This window comes from Cervus canadensis, chromosome 24 (genome assembly GCF_019320065.1).
Source record: "Cervus canadensis isolate Bull #8, Minnesota chromosome 24, ASM1932006v1, whole genome shotgun sequence".
Taxonomy (NCBI): domain Eukaryota; kingdom Metazoa; phylum Chordata; class Mammalia; order Artiodactyla; family Cervidae; genus Cervus; species Cervus canadensis.
In genome coordinates, this window is record NC_057409.1 from 39,430,161 (window position 1) to 39,457,566 (window position 27,406).

The 27,406-nt window shown below is 38.2% G+C and overlaps 1 protein-coding gene across 6 annotated transcripts in view; it reads right to left on the reverse strand.

Moving 5' to 3' along the window:
• The window catches only part of ADAM23 (ADAM metallopeptidase domain 23), a 182,626-nt gene that overhangs the window by 136,117 nt on the left and 19,103 nt on the right, over positions 1-27,406 (reverse strand). For all 6 annotated transcript variants that reach the window (XM_043445578.1, XM_043445576.1, XM_043445575.1 and 3 more), the window contains exon 3: positions 2,107-2,183. In XM_043445578.1, the coding sequence (XP_043301513.1) occupies positions 2,107-2,183 (77 nt within the window). The remainder of the gene's footprint in view (positions 1-2,106; positions 2,184-27,406) is intronic.

The following is a 27,406-nucleotide window of genomic DNA, read 5'->3' on the forward strand; positions in this document are numbered from 1 at the left end:
TCTACCTCTCCTGACTTATCTCCCTCTGCATCTTGTAATTTACCAAGAAATTCAACAAAATTTAACTTGCTACACTGCTGCATGGCCCTGTCTCCATAGCATACACTCTCTGCTCTGCCGAGAATACAGTTCTCCATTTTTTCTCTCTCCAATCCATGCCTAACACTTCTCTTCCTCACTAGCACTTGCCTTCCAAGATTTAGTTCAAGCATCACCCTTCCTAAGATGCCTTCCCACACTCTTTCAGCTTGAAGAGCTTCCACTCTTCAGTGCCTCCAGAGCATTCCATGTTTATCACCAGCACAATGAATTTCACACTCCAGTAAAATTATATATTTATCTACTAGCCTCTCCCAAGTAATAAGCTCCTTAAGGCAAGGGCTGCTCAGAGTAGGTGCTCAACTTGATTCCTCTGCATGTTAAATATTAGTGGTAAATAATTTTTGGATGTGTCTACAGACCTCTATACATCCTAAAGGAGATCAGTCCTGGGTGTTCATTGGAAGGACTGATGCTGAAGCTGAAACTCCAATACTTTGGCCACCTCATGTGAAGAGTTGACTCTTTGGAAACGACCTTGATGCTGGGAGGGATTGGGGGCAGGAGGAGAAGGGGACGACAGAGGATGAGAAGGCTGGATGGCATTACTGACTCGATAGGCATGAGTTTGAGCAAACTCCGCGAGTTTGTGATGGACAGGGAGGCCTGGCGTGCTGTGATTCATGGGGTCGCAAAGAGTCAGACACGACTGAGCGACTGAACTGACTGAACTGACTGACTGGCAGACCTCTAAGTACCCTGGACATCCCCGTATGATCCTTTCTCAGTCATCTGGGATGCTGTGCTATGGCCAGGATGTTTTAATGTTCAACCACATAGCAATGTTGGTTGCTATCACCAAGGTACAGTCTGATATGACAGCATCCACTGCAGTAAGAGTTAAAGGAACAGAAGATCTAAACAAACTAAAATTAGCTATATCTTGTTACTCAACACAGTCTAAGTATTGGCAAGACAAATCTCTCAGGCAGGCACAGTGCTGACCCAGCATGGTGAAAAGGAACTCAACTAATACTCAGCAGACTCAGAGAAGAAAACCTGCAATATCTGTAACACAGGAAATTCTGAGTTCTGCTGATTCATCCTGACTTAAAGCTGCAATTACACTTGAGTAAGGAGTACCCAAGCTGACTCTGCATTTTTTTTTCTGCAGAGCTCTCAGAATTTGGCACACAAGAAATTTAATAGTTGTTCTTTTAGAGTCTTTTGCAATTTCTCAGATATTGAACTGTGGTCACCTACATTGCAGTGTCTGATAGCATTACGTGGTATCTTTCTGGCAAAAAATGCAGTCTTAGTCAAAATACTGATGAGAGTTTAAGATATTGACTGGAGCTTCTCAAACTACAGAAAACCATGCAGGAATGCTCCTTCACCAAAGAAATATTCGCTGCTGGATCAATTAGAGACTGAAGAGTCCTGCTTAAGGCAACAGCTCTTGCTCATGCTTTGAACAAAGACATCTGGGCAACTGGTTCCAACTTGAGAAATAGCATTTAAATATCAACATAAACACATGCTCAGAGGAAAATCGGGTAAATCTTCATCAGGATCAAAATTGCTAAGAAAGTGTATTAGAGCAAATTAGGAAGCAAAGAACATTCTCAAAATAGGTACTATTTGCAAGTCGTCATTTTCTTTACTCTTCATACAGAAGTCATGTGAACTGCCTACTGAAAGGTAAAGTGGAATTTCTAGACTGAAGTCCAATTATACTTGAGTCAGTAACTTATCATGCTTGCTATATACATATAGTAAAGATTGTAGTTAGCACTTAATTAGCTAGCATCACTTCAAATATTTATCCCATTTAAAATCACATTTAAGTACTCCATTTGAGATTTTTAATACATTAAATGTCTCTTCTTTCAGCAAAAGAAAAGAATTAACTTCAGGCTTTATATTTTTCTTTAGGTTCTATACGACATATAATTAGCTAAAAAATATCAGTTGCTTCAACAACAGGTATTATTTTGACAAAACTATTATCAGGAAGTAGAGTTTTATCGCAATTATTTCTTGACAAGATCATAACTAAATACTTACTTGTTCAATGTGAGGTCAAGAATGAATTTGGAGCCAAACGCTTCAATCTGGAAGCTTGCCTGGGCCAGATGGACAGCCTATGGATTCAAAAAGACAGAAAGAACCTTAGTTTACTTTCATATCTTTAAAGCTGATTATATTGATATCAAGAATGATATTTAATAAGAAGAACATTCTATGGACTGATTCATTTTTTTATGGATCCCTATATAATAATTCATTTCTTTAAAAACAGAACAGGTGTATCATCATGGTTTTACTTGGAAGGCCTAAATATCTGTTCAGCAAGAAACTAATAAAAGTCCTTTAAAAAAGAATCCATCTTGATAAAAATTAAGAGCAGATTCAACTGAACTTTCAAAGTGACTGTGATGAATTATGCAAAAGTCTGACTAATTAAAGCTTGATTTCAGCCTATTTTGTGCACAAAGCTAACCAATTCTTTCTGCACACCTAAATGAAAACTCATGTCAGCGTTCTGCTCTTCATCAGGAATTGGAACTTTCTCTAAATGAATTATCAGCAGAATGTCCCAGTAAAAAAAAAACCTTTCAATTTCAGAAAGCACGTCAAACCAGGCCCTCTGTGACTAAGAGTTTCTGTCCCCTTTTGAAGTCACACATTTACAAATACTGTCCTCATTGTGATTTAACCCAAAATGTAAAGATAATCTCATCTCAACATGAGTCATACATTCTAGGTATTAAAGGGGCTTCCCAGCTGGTGCTAATGGTAAAGAACCCACCTGCCAATGCAGGAAACATAACAGATTTGGGTTCAAGTCCTGGATCGGGAAGATCCCCTGGAGAAGGGCATGGCAACCCACTCCAGTATTCTTGCCTGGAGAATCCCATGGACAGAGAAGCCCGGCGGGTTATGGTCCTAAAGATTAGAATAGCTCACAGAAGCATCTTGAATAATATAAATCAACAAATCAATGAAGTTTTGTTAAAGTATTATCTAAGAAAAGACTCTCCTTTGTCACCCTATCAGGAAAAAAAGAACAAAGATAAATGTAACATAACCCCCTGCCTTGCTCACAAACATTCTTCCTCCAGACTTCATTCTTAAGGCACAGTGGGTGTCCTCTATGAAGTGTTACATGCATAGCAACCAGACACTTTTCACTCCCACTCTCCTCAATGCCACTGCTTGTTCCTCTTGCCTTCCTCCTCCACTTCCCATTATCAAACTCCTACTCTTCCTTCAAGGGCAGACCAATGACATTACTTTCCAGGAAGCCTTCTTCACACACACCTGCTGGGAATGAACTTGAGGCTTCAGGAGCACTGTGCCCTCCCTCCACAGTGATGGATAATCCCATTCCATTATGGATGGTTTGCTTCACAACTGATAGCACAGGGGTCTTGCAAACATCTGTATATTAACGATCCTTCCCCAAAATATATGAACTTTCAACTAATTAACCAAATATTTATAATCAGGACTATTTCACCATGCCAAATCCATAAAATACTATAAGTAAACCATGACTTCAACTTCTTGTCAAGCATAACTGCTGATCTGATAGTCACTCAATAATCAGCAAATAAAATTAAGAGGAAATTAACATATTAAATTTTCAGTACAGAACAATGAGAAGGTGCCTCAATCCCTAATATCATGGGTTATCATGTCAGACCCCACACAACCATGTAGAACAGGATCATTATCCTTGATTTGAGCTTCCTATATTCAGACAACTCCTTGAGAAATTTCTGCCTTGTCAAGTGTGGTCTCTGTCATCTGCAGCAAAACCTCTATTCACCTAATATAACTATCACAAAGTCTTTCATCTAAATTCATTTTGTAAAAAAAAAAAAATTCATTTTGTGTCTTGAAGCACTAATTTCTGCATGAAAATTTGTACTTGATGAATAATTTGTATAGGGGAAAATTTTTCATCTCTGGGTCCCAAAAGCTTAAGAAAACAGCTTTTTTTCCTGGGAATAAGACATGGTCCCTTAGGCATACTTTCTCTTAAGAATATTAAATAGTAGAGAAGAGTTCATTAAAGGCACTCTGGCTTAAAAGAGCTGCTAAATGTACTTGTTTGAGCATCTTTATAAACAAGAAGATACTGTGGTAAAAAGAGAATAACTATACATAAAACAAAAACTACACATAGGGACTTCCCTGGTGGTACAGTGGATAAGAATCTGCCTGCCCACGCAGGGGACATGAGTTCAATCCCTGGTCCGAGGAGATTCCACATGCAGCAGAGCACTTAAGCCTACGCACCACAACCACTGAAGCCCACGCGCTCTGGAGCCTGGGCTCCACAACAAGAGAAGCCACCACAGTAAGAAGCCTGTGGATGACAGGGAAGAGTAGCCCCAGCTCACCGCAGCTAGAGAAAGCCTGCGCGCAGCAACAAAGACCAGCACAACCGAAAATAAACAACTTTTTTAGTACTGAAGAAAAAACTACACATAAATTATGACATCAAAACAAATGGTGCAAAACTTCCAAATGAGTATTCCATGGAAAAGTGCTTATAATTCAAGCTTAGATAAATCTCTGTATGTCTGTAACTAATCTACAGAACCTGCCAGTGACCCAGCAAAAGACTGATTTTATAGCAAATAAGCACTGAGACAAGTACAAACCCCAAGAAAACTCTGTTGCAAAATAATGTAGCTGGGTAACAACTGCTCACGTGAATGCGTGTATGTTAGTCGCTCAGTTGTGTCCAACTCTTTGCGACCCCATGGACTGTAGCCCACTAGGCTCCTCTATAACTGCTTACTCCATTTTGAAGAAATTATTGAGAGTCAGACAATTTGATCATTGTTAAGTAAGTTTATACTGAGTCAATGTGGCAAGTTTCAGTTTAACAGAATTTAATGAAAAACCTGGCAAATAATATTAATACTGGGATTTTCCTTTATTTTATTTAGTCCTTATACACACAGGTGTTGAGTCCCACCCTATGTAGAAAGATGGCTGGGACACAGCCCAGGCTCAAGAAAGCAGCATCTGTCAGAGAAGCAGGCAGGGCTCTCAACCTCCACGTGCCTAAGGAGCCACAGGGACCAAGGCTTCAGTGACAAGGTGCAGTGTGAACAAAGTTTTTAAAAGTGAGTAAGAATCCAGCTGCCCGAGGACCTACCATATACAGCACATGGAACTCTGCCCAGTGTTATATGGCAGCCTGGGTGGGAGGGGAGTTTGGGGGAGAATGGATACATTTATTATGTAAGGCTGTGTCCCTTAGCTGTTCACCTCAAACTATCACAACATTGCTTGTTAATCAATATGAAATAAAAAGTACCTATATTTGCCTATATTCAATGTGAGTAGCCAATTCATTGGAAAAGACCCTGATGCTGGGAAAGATTGACGGCAGGAGGAGAAGGGGGTGACAGAGGACGAAGATGGTTGAACGGCATCATTGACTCAACAGACATGAGTCTGAGCAAGCTCCAGGAAATAGTGAAGGGCAGGGAAGCCGGACGGCTGCCGTCCATGGGGTCGCAAAGAGTCAGAACACAACAGAACAACTGAACAACAACAATAAAAATAAAATTAAATGCTATAGATAAAAAAGATAAAAAGAATCCACCTGCCAGGAGAAGAAAAGATATTCAGGGCCTGGGGGGAAAACAATTATAAAAATAGAGTAAAAAATTAACGTGGAAAACAAACTTTAAAAAAAATTTTAATGAAATCGCCTACAGGAAAATGGCTTTTGGGGGAAACGTCAAACAATGAATCTGAAAAGGTGGGCTGTGGAGCTTTGAGTGACATGCTCAGTGACACGTCTGCTCACATGTACATGTGTACACGTGGCCCGGACAGAGAGCTTTCCTTTAAATGTCCCCACACTTACTGAGCAGAGTGTCTGGCATATGCCATCATCATCATCATCAATACCAACCCTAGGATTCAAACACATTGACAGACTCCTCTTCACAACAAATGAAACAATTAGTACGACGACATCAAAAACATTTCTGTTTCTCCCCAGGAAAAAAAAACTTTATTTCGTTACCTTTATCAAGAAGACTGTTTTAACATCTAAATTCACTTTAATGCTGAGAGGGAGCAAATTTTCCTATAAAATGACTTAAGATTTCCTTAAACATTCATCTTCGTTGCATAGATAGCAAATGGAATTAGTAGGTGCATCTAAAATATCTGTACCCATTTGAAGTAATTTCAATACAGTGGTGTATGTTATTTTTCTCATATTCTCTCTCCTTTGCTATACATTCTGCCTTTGTACACAGAGAACAGATTCTTCTCTAGACCAAAATAAATACCTGACAAATGCTACTTTTCCCTATCATGCTGTTATTTCTGCTCTGTCCTAGATATGATTAAAATGGGCTTTAACTTTTGGAGTCTCTATGCTATTCCACATCAATTGATCATTTTTTCTTCAACAAAATACCATGTGTGTATATATATATATATATATATAGTTTTGATAATAGTCAATTTTAAATATGTTTTCAAATCAGGTAAAATGAGTCATTATTGTTTTACAAATTACATTTGTGGATACTATTTATTTTTATTTCATAGTAACCTGATTCTTCCAAAAGATTAAAAAAAAAAATTAGAAGAATAGCCAGGATGGGTAGAAAATTTTTATAATACATGGCCGTATTGCTTATAGCTTATTAAATATTTCCAAGTTATCTGACCAGCACCACTGAAACCCGCTGAAAATACGAAGACTGCCTCAAAGAGCATTGCTCAAAGGAGGACCTGCACAGCGAGGCACGTTCAATAACACAGAACCACAGAAATCTTCAGAGAAGGTGCCTGAACCACCCATCAGGTCATAATGGGTTATTTTCTCCATCAGGATATCTGCTAGACAGATTCAAAGATTAACACTTGTTTTTACAAGCCCGTCACTATAGTAGCACTATGGAAGAACGCAGGGTTTCAGAGTCAAAGAGCATCATTTCACGACAAGAATAAGCACAACCCTGGGCTCAGAATTACCACCCTGAAGGACTGAGCGCAGCTGTTGCCTAAGCACTTTGGTATTTTTCTTTTGACTCAGAATCTGGCACAGGGAAATTACAGGAGCCCAGTAAACAAAAACAACTAAACTCAATTATATACACAAACCTCCTTCACTGAAGAACAATTTACACATCTTAACAATGTGCTGTTGTTTTCCTGTGATTTTTTCCTTTTAGTAGATGGCACCTAATAATATTGGGTTGGCCAAAAAGTTTCTTTGGGTCCGTTTGTAACATCTTCTAGAAAAATCCAAACAAACTTTTGAGCCAATTTAATATCATATTAAATACCTTACAAGACCATTAGATTCCTCAGCTAAGACTGGCGTTGCATCTTATCCACCAGTGTTATGCTACTAAGCAATCATAAATATTCAGCTTTAGGTAAGGTACACTATATAAGCTGAAGAGACACAGTGGTTTTCTTGGGACTTACATTCCAGAATAGTTAACTTTAATATGGACATGAAAACAATGGAAAAAGATGACTATCTACTTATAGAAACGAGAAGCAAGTATTTCCAGGATACAGATATTTTCATGCAAAAATGCTTCACACATAACAAGTATTCAATTAGTATTCTGTACTACTTACAAGGACTTGTGAATTCTACAGAGTGTGTGCATAACTGAAACAGAATAGGGGAAACACGCAGTTTACACTTTCTCAAATTCAGAAAACATTACAAGACTGAATTCCGTATTTCAGCATGAAAAGTGAGCAACTTGAATTGCGGTATCTGTGCTATCAATGACAACATTCACTGAGCATGTATTTTACTTTACTATGCTCTATAAGAGACATGGTTAGGGTAACAGAGGAAAATTTAGAAGTTTCCCTGCACTTAAGATATATTCAGTTTATTTAAGGAGATGCTCATTTAAGTAATGAAGGAAACACATCCAGAGTGGCAGAGCAATAAGACAAGAAAAAGCTTTACAAATCGGGAGCAAAAGACCTGGAAGGTATCAAGCAAGCATGAGCAGACACCGCTGAGATGATTTCAGCTCTGCTTCCTGAAGAGGAGAGCTGTGACTCTAGGAAAGAAGGTGCTTGAGAAACAAAAACTGCTAAAATTAGAATTAGAAGAAAGATTAATAAAACTGCCTCATTAGACACGATCTCATTAGTAATCAACCGTTCATCTGTCTCATGCTTTCCATTACCCCTTCCAGCAGAAAAGACACTAGGTGGGTTTCCCAGGTGGCACTAGAGATAAACAACCTGCCTGCCAATGCAGGAGACATAAGAGAAGCAGGTTCACTCCCTGGGTCGGGAAGATCGCCTGGAGGAGGACATGGCAACCCACTCCAGCGTTCTTGCCTGGAGAATCCCATGGACAGAGGAGCCTGGCATGCTGCAGCCCATGGGGTCGCAGAGTTGGTCACGACTGAAATGACTTAGCACACACACATGAGACTGTAGGTAAAATTTTTCTTACTTCCTTCTTTGCTATGATAATATTTCTTATTCTGTGTTCATTAAAATACCAAACATAGACGGTGTATGTGTCTTTGTATGCACAGGTGCATAAACTGTAACTTTTTCGAGAATTGTTTTTCCTCCCTCTATCTTCTTGCTCATGGTTTCTTCCCCTACTCTCAATGATTTTTTTCATAAGTGCCTTCAAGAGTCCACCCTTTTTTCTTCACAGTGGGAAGAGTTCACAGAATTTCAAAGACTACCTTCTTTTGAGGTCCAGGACATTTTATGATATTTCAGAAACAACAACCTTGGAAATACTCCAACTAAGAAGGAAGAGAACCAGAGTGGCTGCTGAAGAAAGATGCTTCACTAGGGAGCCTTGCATCAATCTTGATTGCACAATATGTTTTCCTCTTCACAGAAAAACAGGAGACACAGAATCCGGTGACCCAAATAATTAAATTGTAATAAGAAACAAATTGTCAAGTTTAAATTGAAATCAGTCTGAGGGAAAGGCATCACTTTCTTAAGAATAGATATATGTATATATAACTGAATCACTTCGCTGTATACCTGAAGCTAACACAACACTGTAAATCAGCTATATTCCAATATAAAATTTCTTAAAGAAGTTTTTAAAAAAAGCAAAATGTAAAAGAAAATGTTAAGCAATGTCACTATCAAGAGATTTCCTCATAAGCTGTACAAAATCACAACTTGAGAACTGAACCAATCTAATATTCTACTGAATAAGGCTGTGCAGCAAAGATTTATAATCATAAATAAACAAGAAAATATATTACTTTTCTTTTAGCTCATTCAGGCTTTTGTGTACCTGACTAATCTGGGTTTACCCCACAGCTAAAGAAACATAAAAGTCCATCTTGTGGATTTTTTTCTGTATAATGCAAAACCTCAAATATGGGAACATGTTTTAGGAGTTCTAAAGCGCAAAAGGAAAAAAAAAAGAAACATAAAAAAAAATAAAGTGCAAAAGAAAACATCAATAGATCATTTCAAATTACAATCTTGTTCTAATCCATTATTCTAAGTTTACTCACTGGTGATCACCAATTCAGTCAAGACTCATATATAATAAAAATAATAATGCCCAATATTTCTCATGTTTTAATTGTCTCAGTTATCTAGAATAATATGAAGCTAGTAAGGCAGACTTTTTTATTAGCCTCTTCTAGAAGAAAGACATTTTTATAAAGCACAAAGGAATCAAGTGATATTTTTTGTCCAAGGCTGCACATCAAAGAAAGATCAGGTTCAGTGAGGAAAAGGGCCAAGTTCACGCCAGAAGTCCTTAAGCCTCCAAACCTCAATGTTTCCTGGTCATTAAAATATAAACAATAATAGCTTACCAACAGGATGTATGCAATGATTAAATTATATGATAATGTAACAGAAAGTTCCTAGAAAAGGCTGGTCACAAAGAAAGAGCTCAATAATTTAGAAAGGAGGGGGGTAAAGTAAAAGGAGAAAGAAAAACAGAAAAAGAAAACTATATGACTGTTTTAGAAAGGTTATCAGTCAGCTCTGTCTTAAAAGCTCCCTCCCATTATAGCTGGCCACCTCCTAGAAAATCCAATGTGCACTTAGACTCTGCGAAATTTGCAAATTTTATATCTGTATTGCTAATTACCATCAGGTATTATGTTTTGACCTTGTTCAAGTTGTCGTGTCTTTAAAATAATATGAATCATTTCCCTGAGAAGTGGAACAGCTGCAAATGTTACATGAAGGCAATTTTGCAAATTAAGGTAATCTGTTCAATGTTCTTCCCAAGATTCATTTAAATAGGTAGTTTGTGGGAAAGAATATCACATTTCCTTCTAGCATGTTCCATTTCACAGGATTATTGGTTAACCCATTAACAAACTTGCACTGAACCTCTACCTTGTATGAAGTACCATGGCAGATGTAAAAGTATAGGGGAATGAGTATTTACACAGTCCATGGAATTCTCCAGGCCAGAACACTGGAGTGGGTAGCCATTCCCTTCTCCAGGGGATCTTCCCGACCCAGGGATCAAACCCAGGTCTCCCAAATTACAGGCAGATTCTTTACTGTCGGAGCCACCAAGGAAGCCCAAAAGTATAGGAGAATGAGTATTTATATCAAAAAGTTCATAGTCTGGTTAGGGAAATGAAATGAGAAGCCAAAAAGAAATATAATACTTTAGTTAAATGATAATAGTAATATTACTTATAAAGACACCACAGATGATGTAACCATGATTGATTACTCAATTTAGTATGAACAAGCATATAGTATACATAGCAAGTGCACTTAAATATGAGGAATGAGAATGTTGAGGTCTAGAGAGAACTAAGAAAAGCTTGTTGGGGAGATCATTCTCAGTATTTAAAGATAGAATTCAGATAGTTCTAGGACTGATTCAACAGGATAAATTTTCAAAGTGTTTCCTAACAAATAGAGACTTAAGAAACATGCTTTTAAGGTAAAAGACAGGAAGCCTTCCATTCTGGAGGGTTAAACTACAGTTTGGATTGTAGAGTTTAATTGTGAGAATTAAAACATGGTAATTTATTACAAAACAAGGAATACACGAGATCAGTAAGTCAGGTGAACACATACAAGTCCAACAAATACTAAGATATTTTGTTAATTAATCTATCTTTCACCCTTAAACTAGGAAGCAGAAATCCTAGCCTGGACGGATATTACAAAACAATACCAAAACACCACAAAGCACAGACTTTGCACAGGTCATAGCAGATCAGGCTCTCCCTGTGAAAGAAGCAGGACACCGTTTGACCTTGTTCTCTGTGCCAGCCTCGCCAAGGAAGATAGAACGTCTGTTCTGAAAGAAATCTAGCCAACATCCAATTATCCAATCTGATAATACAGAAAAAAAGGACAGCAGGTTGAATTCTAATTTCTGACCAAATCTTTTATAAGAGCGCTCTTCTAAATAAACCAGTTTTAAAAAGAATCCAGTTTCAGCTTTCTCCCTTTTTTTACCTACCCCTCAGTTCGAGGTGTTCTCAAAATAGGATTCAGACAAAAGACAGACACTGGAGAAGAGAGAAAATAGGCATGGATAATCCATCAGATATTTCAGTGAATAAATCATGAGTTATCTCTACTAAAAATGTATTTGCAAAATTCCTCGTGATCAGCCAAAGAAGAGAAGCTACCTCTAATATTATTAGAGGGCTCGAGGGGGTCTTTTAAGCCCTAATGGGTCACATTAAGATTTTCCTTAGTGATCATTTAGCAATCCAAAAGAACTTTGTTAACAATACACTTTCACAGACAAATCATCTATGGACATTTATATGAACTGTCTTCTATACATTTACCTTAGGTGATTAATGTTGGCAGATATTAAATCGACAATGCCAATTCAAGAGAGAGATGAAATCATAAGCCTTAGAGCTCTTGCCATTTGAAAATGAGTAAATCATTACAAGTATCACTACAGCTATATCATTTAGCTTTCACATATTTTCTGAAAGATGAGTGAAAATACAACTCTGACAACAGTTACCAAGGAAGCAGTTTCTTTCTGCTGCCTTCCTGAATAGTAACATTTAATTCGACGCATTAATCTAGTAGCTGTGATTCACCTCATTCTTTTTCCTCGTCAATTTCTACATCACCAAACTATGCATCTCCAAGGAGTGCTTCTCTCGCTGCTGACACTTTCATGATAAAACAAGAACAAATTCTGTCTTTCTAGCAAGAATTACTGAACACCCACTAAATAATTTAAATAAAAGAAGTAGGATATAAGGTTTGGAAAACAAAGAAGAAACAAACACCAAGCTCCATGTTTAATGTCTTTGACTCATATACTTGTTTTTTTTTTAATTTGCTTATTTAACATTAATACTTTCCTAAAAGAAAAAAAAAAAAATACTTTGAGAGGCAGCTCTCCATGACAAGCCCTACTTTCCTGGGCTTCCCACTCTGGTCCTTGGAATGCTGCCTATGAAGTCCAGGGGACTCAAGTCAACTCAAATATCTATCTCGAGCAAAAGAAGGTTCTTTCACTTGGGTCTTTAAGATGACTACATAAGGATTAATTAAGAATGAATGAGTCTGAAATACAAAATGAGACAGTAATTACACTGCTCACCGAAGCATTATTATATACAACAAACCATAAATTATACAGAGCAAATTCAAATATTAATGTCCATGTCTCCTTCATTTAAAAACTACTGAAAATGTATAATCTAGAGAGGCTAAGCAGACCTGTCCAGGCCAGATTTCTCTTGAGTTACCTTGACTCCACTGATCTTCATTGGTGGGCCTAACACTATTCTTGCCCAGAACTGATTTGTATTGGAATCTCTAGATCAGCTCTGTTATTTCTACTTGAAGAAATGTTTCAGGCTTGAAGAAATGTTTGAACGCTTATGAGTTCATGGCACACACATAGCTATTTGACAACAGTCTTCCTAAGACGTTCTCTGCTTCCCTTAACTACCCTCTGGAAGATGTGTGTCACAAGTTGGACGTTACAACTCAGCTCTGTCTTGTAGAGTAGACAGGTCCTGGGTAGACAGGACCCAGCTCTGTCTACATTTATGGATTAGAAAGAGTTCTGTGTTTTCCAGTTCTCAGTTGTGTCTGGCTCTGTCCTTTCTTCTGATCTTAGTTATGACCGTGGAAGGGTTGCATTATGCCCTTTGGCATGAAAAGAGTTACAAACTGGGGGCCAAACCAAAAATGGATTTTCCCATTTCACAAATAGATGCCATTAGGCTTCAAAAGTCACGCTATTAAATTGTATTCCGGGACAGAGGCTCACAACTGTCGTGTATCATAATACTCAAAACAAGTAACATGGGCACTACACATACCTTACTCAAAGTTAGATGTAGAAAAGCTAATATTGATGCGACCTCATCTTCTCTAACATTCAACTTCAATAGAATTCTCCAAAATGATAACCACACAGCCTGTAGTCACACAATTTTTAAAACTAGCATTTAGAATACTGACTGCTATGTAGAATATTCTGATTATTTTAGAAAGCAAATGATAGCTCTCCCTATGTCTCCAGAATGTTTTAGGTTCATTAAAGCTCATTTTTATTTCCAAATGAGAACCTATAATTACATGGAACCTTGAAGACATACAAAAATAAAAATAGTACTTTGGAACACATCTATTTCCTCAGATTATATGTGACCTCCTTGGCTTCTACATCACACATGAAATCATTTACCCATTCAACAAATAATTATTGTATCTACCATGTTTCAACCTGGAGCTCCAGTTTCCTCGAGTTTGTATTTTAGAATGTGTTGAGGGGCAATGGAGAGAAATTGAATCAACAAATAAATGTAAAACACATTGGATGGTGATAAATCCTATAGGTAAAAGGAATAAAAAAAGAGGCAAAGGGAGTGTACAGTATGAAGAAGTGACAGTATTAAATAAAGTGGACAGAGAGAACTCTTTGAAAAGGTGCCATTTGAGCAAAGAGTGGGAGGTGAAGGAACAAACCACAAGGATATCTGTGGAAAGAATTCCAGGCAGAGAGAACAGTGGTTGCAAAAGTTCTGAGGCAGGAACATAGTGGGTATGTTAAAGAACTGCAATAAGGCCAGTTTAGATAAAGCAAGGTGTTGTAAGCATTGAAGTTAAAGAAGCAACTGAAGTTAGAGAAGTTCAGCTATATAGGATCTTGTGAGTCCTCTGCCTTTTACGCTTAATGAAACAGGAACTCACTGAGGATTTTGAGCTGAGGAGTCACATGACCTGCCTTCCATTTTTCAAAATTCACTAAGGTTGTTGTATTGACAAAAGACTAAAGGTGAGGGGCCAGGGGAGAAAGCCCAGTTAAGAGGCTGTTGCAATAATCCAGGCAGGAGTTGATGATGGGTTTAACATGGGTAGTAACAGTGGAGTTGATGAGACATGGTCGGATTCTGGGTAGCTAGTGAAAGCAGAGTCAACAAGAGTTACTTACAGATCAGATATGGATTATAAACGAAATAAGGGGACCAAGAAATTTTGGCCTAAATAACCAGAAGGAGTGAGCAATGTATTGAAATGGGGAATGCTGCAGAAGGAAAAAGTGGTAATGAGAATTCAGAACATCTATTTGGAATCTATTAAGTTTGATATGCACATTGTATATCTAAGCAGAGATGTGGAGTTAGCAGTTAGATATAAGCATATAGATATTTCTTTTCATTAACATTTACTGAGTGATGATCAAATGAACAATTGAGCATATGAATGAATGAATGTTGGAGATACAAAAATATTTCAGTATAAGAAGTAATGAGGAGAGTACCATTCAGCAAATAACTTACTGTCTAAAATAATTTGGGCTTAAGTGAGAAAGCTAAGATAACTGGGGAGAAGGGGACGGGGAGAAGGGGACTATAGAAGTCAGTACAAAGCAACTCACTCACTGGGTTATACAATAACATTTTCTGTTACAACAGTACCACTTTGGAATCCAAGTGGTATATAATGCACTACAAATTCCCCCAAAAGAATTTAAGTCCAAGGGCATCATTTTCATATGTCTTGTGTAAATATATATATATGTGTGTGTGTGTGTGTGTTAAAATTACAAAAGAATGATTAGCAAATGAGTACATTAGTTCTTTAACAAACCAAATGAGTTGAAAGTATTAATGTATCTGTATTAAGTATTCTAAAAAAACAATACAATGTTTATCTCTGATTTTCCAAAGCCCACCTCCATATTCTGAAAGTGGTCCTATCTTAATTACTTTTAATATTTCAAACTGGTCACTGCTTTTAGAAATACACTGTCATATATCTCATTTTAGGAATTTTTTAAGGTATACACCTTGTGATTTTAATCTACTGACTGTATCTACAATCTTAGGGGCCTAATCATTTTTTTTACTTGACTTTTCTTCTCTTTATTAACAAGAAACTTTTAGTCCATTTTTTCAATTTGTTATGTCCCTGCAGAATTAAAAGGCACAACCTCTAAATATTTCTCTTTTTCACTTTAATTTTTTAAGCACTTTTTAAGTGTAGTTAATTTACAACGTTGTGTTAACTTCTGGTGTGCAGCAAAGTGATTCAGATCTGCAGGTATATGTATCCGTTTTCAGATTACTTTCCATTATAGGTTATCACAAGACACTGAATATAGTACCTTGTGCTATATAGTAGGTCCTTGTCTTTTATCTATTTTATACACAGTAGTGAAAGTAAAAGTTGCTTAGTCATGTCCGACTCTCTGCAACCCCATGGAATATACCATCCATGGAATTCTCTAGGCCAGAATACTGGAGTGGGTAGCCTTTCCTTTCTCCAGGGATATACAGTAGTGTGTATATGTTAATCCCAAACTCCTAATCTATCTCTCCCTCCCCACCCCCACACTATACCCTCTGGTAACCATAAATTCATTTTCTATGTCTGTGAGTCTATTTCTGTTTTGTAAATAAGTTCATTTATATCATTTTTTTAGATTCCGCATATACGTGATATCATATGGTATTTGTCTTTCTCCATCTGACTTACTTCACTTAATATGATAATCTCGAGGTCCATCCATGTTGCTGCAAATGGCATTACTTCATTCTTTTTTACAGTTAATATTCCACTGTGTATATATCCCACATCTTCTTTATCCATTCATCCGTCAATGAACACTTAGGTTGCTTCCATGTCCTGGCTATTGTAAACAGTGCTGCTATGGAACTTATTGGACTACATGGACCTTTATTTTCTATTTTTTTAAATTGGAGTATAACTGCTTTACAATGTTGTATTAGTCTCTGCTGTACAATGAAGCGAATCAGCTAAATACATTCAGATCCCTCCCTCTTGAGCCTCCATCCCAGACCCCTCCATCCCATCCCCCCAGGTTATCACAGAGCATGAAGCTCCTCCTGCTTTACAGCCCATTTGGGGTGCATGTATCTTTCTGAATTATAATTTTCTCAGGATATATGCCCAGAATGGAACTGCAGGATCATATGGTAACTATTTTTAGTTTCTCAAGGAACCTTCATACTGTTCTCCATAGTGGCTGCACCATAGGGGCTTAATCTTACATTGCAAGAAATTAAGGTATATCCCACACCTTACTAAATAATGTGGGTTTCTGAAAGTATCTAAGCAATTTGAATTAAAGTTCATATTGCATCTAGGAGTGAAAAGACTTGAGATCATTGTACAAATATCTTTATTCCCACATCTGTTCCTGACTGCTACTTAAATTAGCAAATGATAGGAAGGAGGCTTTTCTTCAATATATTAATACATTTTTAAATCAAAATGCTTATTCTATTTCAATAATGCCAAATAAGAAGCAAAGAAATTTTTACAATTTTATTTTATTTCAGTTATAGCTACTTTAAGTGATTTTTTTTTTTAACCTGAAATAAGCAAATAACTGTATCAGGGCAGTATTTAATTAGTCATGACTAGCAAGGGCACAATGTTAAGTGTTACCTGATAAACAGTCCAAAACAAAAACTGCTTATAGAATATGAAATTTTCCCCAAAACAGGACTATAATACATTTAGCACTTTCGTTTTAGCCCCCAAAGAAGTCATTTAAATTTATTTCAAACTCTCCTTTGCCTTCCAAACCAGTTAACACGAAATTAGCCAGTTTCTCACAAAATAGCACTTAAAGAATCTGCAAGAATGTTGAAGTACTTGCAACTGGGCAGCAAAACTAAGTCTCCCAGCTCAGTGAGCAATCAGATTTCTGGAGAAACAGCATATATGTAAAGGGACAGAGGGCTTCCCTGATAGCTCAGCTGGTAAAGAATCTGCCTGCAAGGCAGGAGACCTGGGGTCAATCCCTGGGTTGCAAAGATCCTCTGGTGCAAGGGAAAGGCTACCCAACTGGCCTGGAGAATGCTATGGACTGTACAGTCCATGGGGTCACAAAGAGTTGGACACGACTGAGTGACTTTCAGTTTCAAAGGGACAGAAAGATAATAATTCCCATTTTCTTAACCTGTAGGTGTACAAGTTCTATTACAGGGTCTGCCAACCTTAGCACTACTGACATTTTAGGCTACATACATCTTTGATGTAAGGTGGGGGGAGGGGCTATCCTGTGCATTGTGGTATGTTTGGCAGCCTTCTTGGCCTCCACCCAGGAGATGCCAGTAACATCCCATCCCCATAAGGACATCCAAAAATATCTCCAGACACTGTTAAATGTCCCTCAGGGAATACAAAACTGTCCCTGGTTGAGAACCCCTGATCTATGTGTTCAGGAGAAATGTGAGTTTATATAGATTCCTCTACATGGGCTGTCTTTACACAAAATTTAACTTTAATTTCAAAGCTCATTTTCAACTGAAACCCTTGGAACAAAACAGCAGGAAGCAACTGATACCAACAGAAAAGGGGGGTTTGGTTCTTTCAAAAGTAAAGGTTATCCACCTGGTAAGAAACAAATTCTTAAAACCTTATACCCATAAAAATCCCCCCAAATTAAACTTTAGGTCTAAAACTGTTAAGTGAGCTCACATGTATTCTTCAAAAGCAATGAAGAAAGAAATACTGCAACTATCTATACAGTCCAGAAATGTGATCTTTTAAAAGGATGCTTAATGTGGTTTTTTTTTCTTTCAAAGTGGCAGCTTATTATTATCTTTTGAAATGTCATTTGGTGACTCAAAAGAAAACAACTGTAATTTAAACAGCAAGAAATGAAGGGGAGTAAGTCTGTATGGGGCCTCTGTTTGGAAGTTACTGAGCTGTCTTTCCATGATTAATGTAATATGCTTTCTCCAGGGGTGTAAAACCTCAGGTTTCAAAATACCATTTATACGCTGGTAGCTTCCACATTTCCACCGCACCCTGGGCTGCCCTTGAGACCAAGGCCAACTCACCCATCAACATACCCGAATGATGACCAACTGTCCGCCTGAAGAGGGCAGGTTCCGTTTCCTCTTAGCCTTCTTTCCTCCCCAGGCTTTCCTATATTGAGAAATAGTAGGCTATTCCCATAGGTGTTGCTAGTGTTAAAGAACCTGCCTGCCAATGCAAGAGACGTAAGAGACGTGGGTTCAATCCCTGGATTGGGAAGATCCTCTGGAGAAGGAAATGGCAACCCACTCCAGCATTGTTACCTAGAAAATCCACAAACTGTGGAGCCTGGTGGGTGTAGCCCATGGGGTTGCAAAGAGTCAGACACTACTGAGCACACATCATATATCCAAAACTCTCAACCTATTCCCCAGGAAAAAGCCTGACAGTCATCTTTGACCCCATTTCTATTACTGCTATAACAAATATCCATAATTTTGTGACTTCTTGTTGTTTAGTCGCTAAGTCATGTCTGACTCTTTTGTGACCCCATGGACTGCAGCCCACTGTCCATGGGATTTCCCAGGCAAGAATACTGGAGTGGGTTGCCATTTCCTTCTCCAGAGGATCTTCCTGACACAGTGATTAAACCCACATCTCTCGTATTGGCAGGTGGATTCTTTACTAATGAGCCACCTGGGAAGCCCAATTTTGTGACTTAAGACAACACAAATAATTACCTTAACACTTCTGGAAGTCTGAAGTCCAAAATCAAAGTCTAGAGCTTAAAGTTAAGGTGTCAGTAGGGCAGTTCCTCCTGGAAGCTCTGGAAGAAAATCTGTTTCCTTACCTTTCTGGCTTCTAGAAGCTACCTTGGCTTGTGGACTGTATACAAATCTTAAAGAAGTCGATTTTAGCAGACCCAACCTGCCTGATAGACCAGATACAGAAATGTTTACACACGGGAGCAACTTCATGGACTGGGGACTCTGAAAGGCTGAACAAGCAGCAGAAAGTCATCAGGAAGTCGAAGTCTTAGAAGAGGAAGCCCTCCTTCCAGGAATGTCTGCCCAAGAGGCAGAGCTCATAGCCTTTAAGAGAACCCTGTACCTTAGAGCTAAATAAAAGATAACCACTTACACTGATTCTAAGTATGCCTTCTCTACTGTGCACACACATAGAGCCACACAGAAGGGCGAATCTACTAACATCTGGAAGAAAAAAAAAAAAAAACATGTGGAGGAGATACTGGCCTTACTAGACTCAATTATAATGATGTTAGGAGTAATCATATTGTATTGCCCAGGGCCACCAAAAGACTGATGTTATACAGCTAACGGAAATAATTTGCCTGATCAGGTCACAAAACAGGAAGCCGGAACCAAAAAACCAGATGCTAAGGCCTTAGCACTCATCCCAAGAGTGGACCTATCCCCCTTTAAGTCTCAGTATTCAGATATGGATCTAGAGAAAGCAGATGAAGGGAGATTTCATGATGAACCTTAAGACTTAGATGATCAGTACCAAACAACCAAAGAAGACTGGATTTATAACAAATAAGAACTAGTGCTTATACCTGAGCAGTTAATGAAAAGAGTTATTACTTATCTACATCAAGGAACCCATTATGGAGTGACTTACCCAATCACTGGCTACAATTTACTGCTGGTTCACAAACACACAGGACCAACCAAAAGGTAACACGAAATTGCCTGACCTGGTCAGAAACAATCCAAACTCCAAGCCACCCCCAATAATAAAAGGGGTGCAAAACCAAGGGACAGAACCAGGCAATGACTGGCAAATTGACTTTACCGCCATGCCAAAAGCCATGGGAAATCACACACATTTTCTGATATTTGTAGACACCTTCATGGGTCTTATAAAATTTTGTACATATTGTCTGTCTTGTATACTTAAAAAGGTCTCCCCACTAGCATGATAATTGCCCAAGATGTAAGAGTTCAAGGTGGGACTCAAGAATATTTACAATTAAGTACAAAATAATTTCATTCTTCTCATAAAAATCCACGCCCCTAATCAGCAGGAAGCAGCTAGCGCAGTCGGCACATGATTTCCCTCAAGACTGAGGAATGTATAAAGAAAAAGGGGGAAACCAAAACAGCACTGACGAGCTTAAACTGGCTTTGCTTTCTTGAAGCAAATGGCTGATTATTCAAACCTGGAGTTATTTTACAGACAGAAATGCTGCCACTAGGGCCCTTTTTGAAGGGAGAAGTTCTTGAACAAGGAAACCTTGCTTCCAGAGAGACTGTTTTGAGACCAGGCAATCAGCTTCTGCCAAGTTTGCCCTTAAATTTTGTCCTGAACCCTGGATGGGAGATACAGATTTGAGTCCTGTCTCCTGTCCCCTTGCCTGATGACCTCAAAATAAAGTTCTTTGCTTCCTCCAAAGCCAGAGCCATAGCACTAGCTTCTGTGCACGTCAGGCAGCCAGCTCTGTGACAATCCTCGCATCTCTCCAACCTCTGTTTCTGTGATGATAAGGACCTGTGAGGACACTGCCCACTAAAATATTCAAGGATAAACTCCCCATCTTTAACTTGATCACATCTACAAGGTCTATTTGCCATGTGCAATATTGTGATTTATAAGAAATATATGAATTTGGTCACATGACCAAAAATTTATATATATTTTTTCATCCACAGTTCCTGGTTCACAGCTCCCCAAACCCTGGTAATTTCCTGGGCAATGAGAGCAATAGGAGCATATTTTATCATACCAGTTGGTCTCTATCATTAGTTTTTAAAAGTATTTCAGAGCTGTAAAGGTGTCCTGTTATTCATAGCAAGCCCTTTTTCACCACAACTAAGTTTTTGCTATTGAGATGACTTTTGGAAAGCATCTAAGAATGGGGACTGGTTGCCAGGGGAACCGATCCTGAATAGAGAATTGGAACTTTCAGTTCCACCCTCTGACCTCTGGGAAAGGGAGAGAAACTGGAGGTTCAATGGCCAATGATTTCATCAATCATTCCTATGCAATGAAGTATTCTTAAAAACAAAAAAGGAGATTCAGAGAACTTCCAGTTTGGTGAACACATGGCGATTCGGAGAGAGTGGCGGCTCGGAGAGAGCATGGACGCTCTGCGCCCTTTCCTCGTACCTTGCCTTCTGCATCTCTTCCACCTGGCTGTTCCTTAGTTATCTCCTTTTATGATAAACCAACGATCTAGTAAGCAAAATGTTTCTCTGAGCTCTGAGCTGCTCTAAGCAAATTAATCAAACCCAAGGAGGTCATGGGGGCCTCTTATTTACAGCCGGTCGGTCAGAAGTACAGGTGATAACCAGTGCTTGCAACTGGCATCTGAAATGAGGGTGATTTTATTTACCTATCTCCAGGTGAATAATGTCAGAAATGAATTGCAGTATCAGATACATTGCTGGGTCCTGAGAATTGCTTGCTGCTATGGGAAACCCTCTCCACATGTTAGAATTTAGTGATCAAATCCACCGTTTACCACCACGTATGGCAACATACTCAGTTTCTGGGGATTAGGGTGTGGACATCTTTGGAAGGTTATCATTCTATCAAGACTTTTCTAGCTCACCCATCCCTACATCATCAACAGTCTGGAGGCTCCACCACTAAATATATCTCTAATCAACTTTTGTTGTTGTTGTTCAGTCGCTAAGTCGGGGATCTTGGCAACCTTGGCGACCTCTTCACAACGCCATGGACTGCAGCACGCCAGGCTTCTCTGTCCCTCACCATCTCCCCGAGTTTGCCCAAGTTTGTGTCCATTGAATCAGTGATGCCATCCAACCATTTCATCCTCTGTCACACTCTTCTCCTTCTGTCTTCAATCTTTCCCAGCATCAGAGTCTTTTCCAGTGAGTCAGCTGTTCCATCAGGTGGCCAAAGTATTGGAGCTTCAGCTTCAGCATCAGTCCTTCCAAAGAGTATTCAGGGTTGATTTCCTTTAAGATTGACTGGTTTGATCTCCTTGCTTTCCAAGGGACCCTCAAGAGTCTTCTCCAGCACCACAGTTCAGAAGCAACAATTCTTCGGCTCTCTGCCTTCTTTGAACTACTTTCTTTTAATTCCTCTGCTACCATCTTTGTGCAGGGCCACACAGACTCTGCCCTGGACAACTGTGAGCATCTCCTAACTGATCCCCTTCCTGCAACTCTTATCCCTCTACAGCCCATCTACAAATTCACAGAAGGATCTTCTTAAAATATAAGTCAGATAGTGTTATTTCCTTGTTTAAAACCCATCAGTGGTTAGCCATTATAACCAGGACAAAATTCTAATCAGCACTTCATCTTCTGGTCCCTTCTCACCTTTAAAAAATAACGGAGAAGAAAAAATGCACCTTTTTTCCTCCACAACATTTCTCTCCACCCCTTACCATCAACCTTCCAAAGCCTTGTATGCTGAGCAGCACCTGTTAGCAGCTCATCAAAGGAAGGTACATGTAGTTGAGCTGACCTTCGTGGTTCTCCCCAGAGGCAGAAGACAGTAACTTACCACATAATTCTAAACCTATGCCCTCCCTCTCCAAGTCTGTGTTAATTGTACATTCCTGCTAATGCTACCAGAAAATTTGAAATGTAAGAAATAAAAATCAAGAGGTAGAGCAAAGAAAGGAAGAGGCACAACACAGTGTGATAGAGTCTTCACATTTCATAACAGGCAGACAAAAGATAATGTCTTTTGATGGGTTTAAAAATAGTGCAGAGATAAATTATTTAACATTAAGAGAACTAAAAATAAAAATTTAACAGCCCATGGGGAATTATGGGAGAGAGACTTTTCATTTCATTTTTTTTAATGAACTCCAAATTCTTAGACTAAATAAATAAATACAGGAGAGCAGTTACTAACTTTGCACAAATATTTACACAAATTTTGCCCGTGAGGGTGTGCATGTTTATATATGTAAATGGGTCATCAGTTTTTCACCTATTGCAACATTTTTTTCCTCTGATTCCCAGCACGGCTCTTTGGAATTCCCCTACTAGAAACATCCCACCAAGGACTTCTTGCTGATAAATCAAAGGGTGCTGTGACCTCACTAGCAGTCTCTTTGTAGAAAATTGTTCCTTAGGCCCTCTTTTGCCTCCATTTTCCAAAAGTTCTTCCTTCCTGAATTGCCAATTACTTCTGGAGCCAGCTATTCTCACACTTTCAAACAATGACTTCACATTTTATAATTCCTTGTCTTTTTCCAACATGCCAGAAACTCAGGAAGCAACTACTCCACAAACACAGACCTTGTTTGGAATAATGAACAATCCCTAACTCAACCACCAATCTCGGTATGAATACCCAGTCACCTCTCAATGAAGAATATTTCACAGAATTTTAGAATTGATAAAGGACTGCAGAGAACAAACACACCCACATCAAAATAGCCTGAGATATAAAAATGCAAACCACTGGACTCCATACAGAATTACTAACTCAAAATGTTTTCAACAACTTACTCCAGAAAGTTCCAGTGCACACAAAAGTTTGAGATTCCTCATCTAACCCAATCTCCTTATTTTTGAAATGAAGAAAGTTAAATCCAGAGAGGTAAGTGAACTGTCCAAAACTGCCCACCTGATATGCAACCAATTCATTATTCTACTCATACATATTGTGGTATCCCTTTTAAAGAAACCTGGAAGACAAAACATGTATTAGAAAGAAACTATCTCAACATAATAAAGGCTACCTAAGAAAAACCCACAGCTAACATCATACTTTATGGAAGCTTTTTCTCTAAGATCAGGAATAAGAAAAACATGCCACTTTTTGCCACTTCTATTCAACATAGTACTGGAATTCCTAGCCACAACACTTAGACAAGAAAAAGAAACAAATTTCATTGCCTAAGGGGGAAGGCATGAAAATTAAGGGGAAAAGATATAAAATTATCTCTGTTTGCAAATCATCAGTTCAGTTCAGTCACTCACTCACGTCTCCAAAGAAGACAGATGGCTAACAAACACATGAAAAGATGTTCAACATGACTCATTATCAGAGAAACACAAATCAAAACCACAGTGGGTTACCATCTCACACCAGTCAGAATGGCTGCCATCAAAAAGTCTACAAATAGTAAATGCTGGTGAGGGTGTGGAGAAAAGGGAACCCTCTTACACTGTTGGTGGGAATGCAAACTAGTACAGCCACTATGGAGAACAGTGTGGAGATTCCTTAAAAAACTGGAAATAGAACTGCCCTATGACCCAGCAATCCCACTGCCGGGCATACACACCAAGGAAACCAGAACTGAAAGAGACACGTGTACCCCAATGTTCATCGCAGCACTGTTTACAATAGCTAGGACATGGAAGCAACCAAGATGTCCATTGGCAGACGAATGGATAAGAAAGTTGTGGTACATATACACAATGGAATATAACTCAGCTATAAAAAAGAACACATTTGAGTCAGTTCTAATGAGGTGGATGAAACTGGAGCCTATTATACAGAGTGAAGTAAGTCAGAAAGAAAAACACCAATACCGTATATTAACGCATATATATGGAATTTAGAAAGATAGTAACAACAACCCTATATGTGAGACAGTGAAAGAGACACAGATGTAAAGAATAGACTTTTGGATTCTGTGGGAGAAGGTGAGGGTGGGATGATTTGAGAGAATCGCATTGAAACATGTATATTGCCGTATGTGAAATAGATGACCAGTCCAAGTTCGATGCATGAAACAGGGCATTCAGAGCCAGTGAACTGGGATGACCCAGAGGGATGGGATGGGGAGGGAGGCGGGAGGGAGGGTCAGGATAGAGGATACATGTACACCTATGGCTGATTCATGCCAATGTATGGCAAAAACCACCACAATATTGTAAAGTAATTAGCCTCCAATTAAAATAAATAAATTAAAAAATAATAAAGAAGGAAAAAACCCTATTAGAACTAATTAATGAATTCAGCAAAGTTAAAGAATACAAAAATCAACACACAAAACTTAGTTTCATTTTTATACATTAACAATGAAAAATCTTAAAAGGAAACTAAGTGAACAATTCTATTTACAATAGTATCAAAAAGAATAAGTACTTAGGAATAAACTTAACTAAGCAGGTGAAAGACTTGGACTCTGAACACTAAAACACTGATAAAAAAGAAACTAAACAAAACAGAAATAAATAGAAAGACATCTCATATTCATGGATTGGAAAACATAATACTGTTGAGATAGCAATACTACCCAAAGAAATTTACAGATTCAGTGCAATCCTTATTAAAATTCCAATCATATTTTTTGCAGAAATTAAAAAATCTATCCTAAAATTCATATGGAATTTCAAGGGACCCTGAACAGTCAAAGCAGTCTTGAAAAAGAACAAAGCTGAAAGTCTCATAGTTCCTTAGATAGTGAAAGGAAGCCTGGCATGCTGCAATTCATGGGGTCACAAAGAGTTGGACACAACTTGGCAACTGAACAACAACAACAGTAATCAAAGCAATATGATACTGATAGAAAGATAGACATATAGACCAATGGACTAAAGAGCCCAGAAATAAACTCTTGTCAAATGATTTTCAAGGAGAATGCCAAGGCCATTCAATAGGGAAGAGACAGTCTTTTCAATAAACAGTGATGTAAAAAAAAAAAAAACTTAATAACTACATGCAAAACACTGAAGCTGGATCCTTAACTTACACCATATACAAAAATTATTTTAAAATGAATTGAACGCTTAACCATTAGCCATAAAACTCTTAGAAGAAAATATAGGGGTAAAGCTTAATGACACTGGGTTTTGCGATGGTTTCTTGGCTATGAAACCAAAAGCACAGGCAACAAGAGAAAAAATAGAAAAGTTGAACTTCATTAAAATTAAGAACTAAATTTTAAGAGTAAAAAAATCAGCTCATAAAATAAGAGAAAAATATGTCTGGTAGCAATTGATAACCAGAATATGTAAAGAACTCTTACAACTCAACTAGAAAATAAACAACTCGATTTTAAAATAGGCAAAGGAATGAATAGTCATGTCACCAAGAAAAACATACAAATGGTCAATAAGCAAATGAAAAGGTGTTCAACATTACTAACCATCAGAAAAATGTAAATCAAAACCATAATAAGATTCTACTTCACACAAATTAGGATGGCTGTTATTAAAACAACAACAACAACAATAGAAAACAAGTTTTGATGTGGACATGGAGAAACTGGAATACTTGTGAGCTGCTGGTGGGAATGTAAATAATGATGCTGCTTTGGAAAATGTTATAGTAATTCCTCAAAAAATTAAAAATAGAACTACCATATGACCTAGAAATTCCACTTCTGGGTATATACCCAAAAGAACTGAACACAGAGACTCAGATATTTCTATATCCATGTTCATGGCAGCATTATTCACATTAGCCAAAGGTAGAACAGTCCAAGTATCTTTCAGCAAATTAATGAATACACAAAATGTGGGGTGTGTGTGTGTGTGTGTGTATGAAAAAAGTGAAAGTGTTAGTCACTCAGTTCTGTCCAACTCTTTGCAACCCCATGGACCATAGCCCACCAGGCTCCTACATCCATGGGATTCTCCAGACAAGAATACTGGAGTATTCTCCAGTAGCCATTCTCTACTCCAGGAGATCTTCCCAACCCAGGGATCAAACCTGGGTCTACAGTGGAATATTAATCATCCTTAAAGAGAACAGAAATTCCAATACATACTACAATAGGGATGAACCCTGAAGACATTACGCTAAGTGATATAAGCCAGTCACAAAAAACACAAATACTTTATGATTCTAGTCATATTAGGTATCTAAGACAGATTCACAGAGATAAAAAGTAAGATTCCAGTGGCCAGAGGCCAGGGAAGGGGAGGAATAGGGAATAAATATTTATAGAGCTTCAGTTGGAGCAGACGAAGAACATCATGGAGATGGATGACGCTGATAGTTGCACAATAAAACTCGCGTGCTCAGTCACTCAGCCATGTCCAACTCTTTGAGGTCCCATGGACTGTGGCCGCCAGGCTCCTCTGTCCATGGGATATTCTAGGCAAGAATACTGGAGTGGGTTGCCATTTCCCTCTTAATACCACAGAATATACACTTAAATGATTAACATGGTAAAGTTTATATCTATTTTGTAACTATAAAGAAGTTTAACTTGCAAAAACAGAAC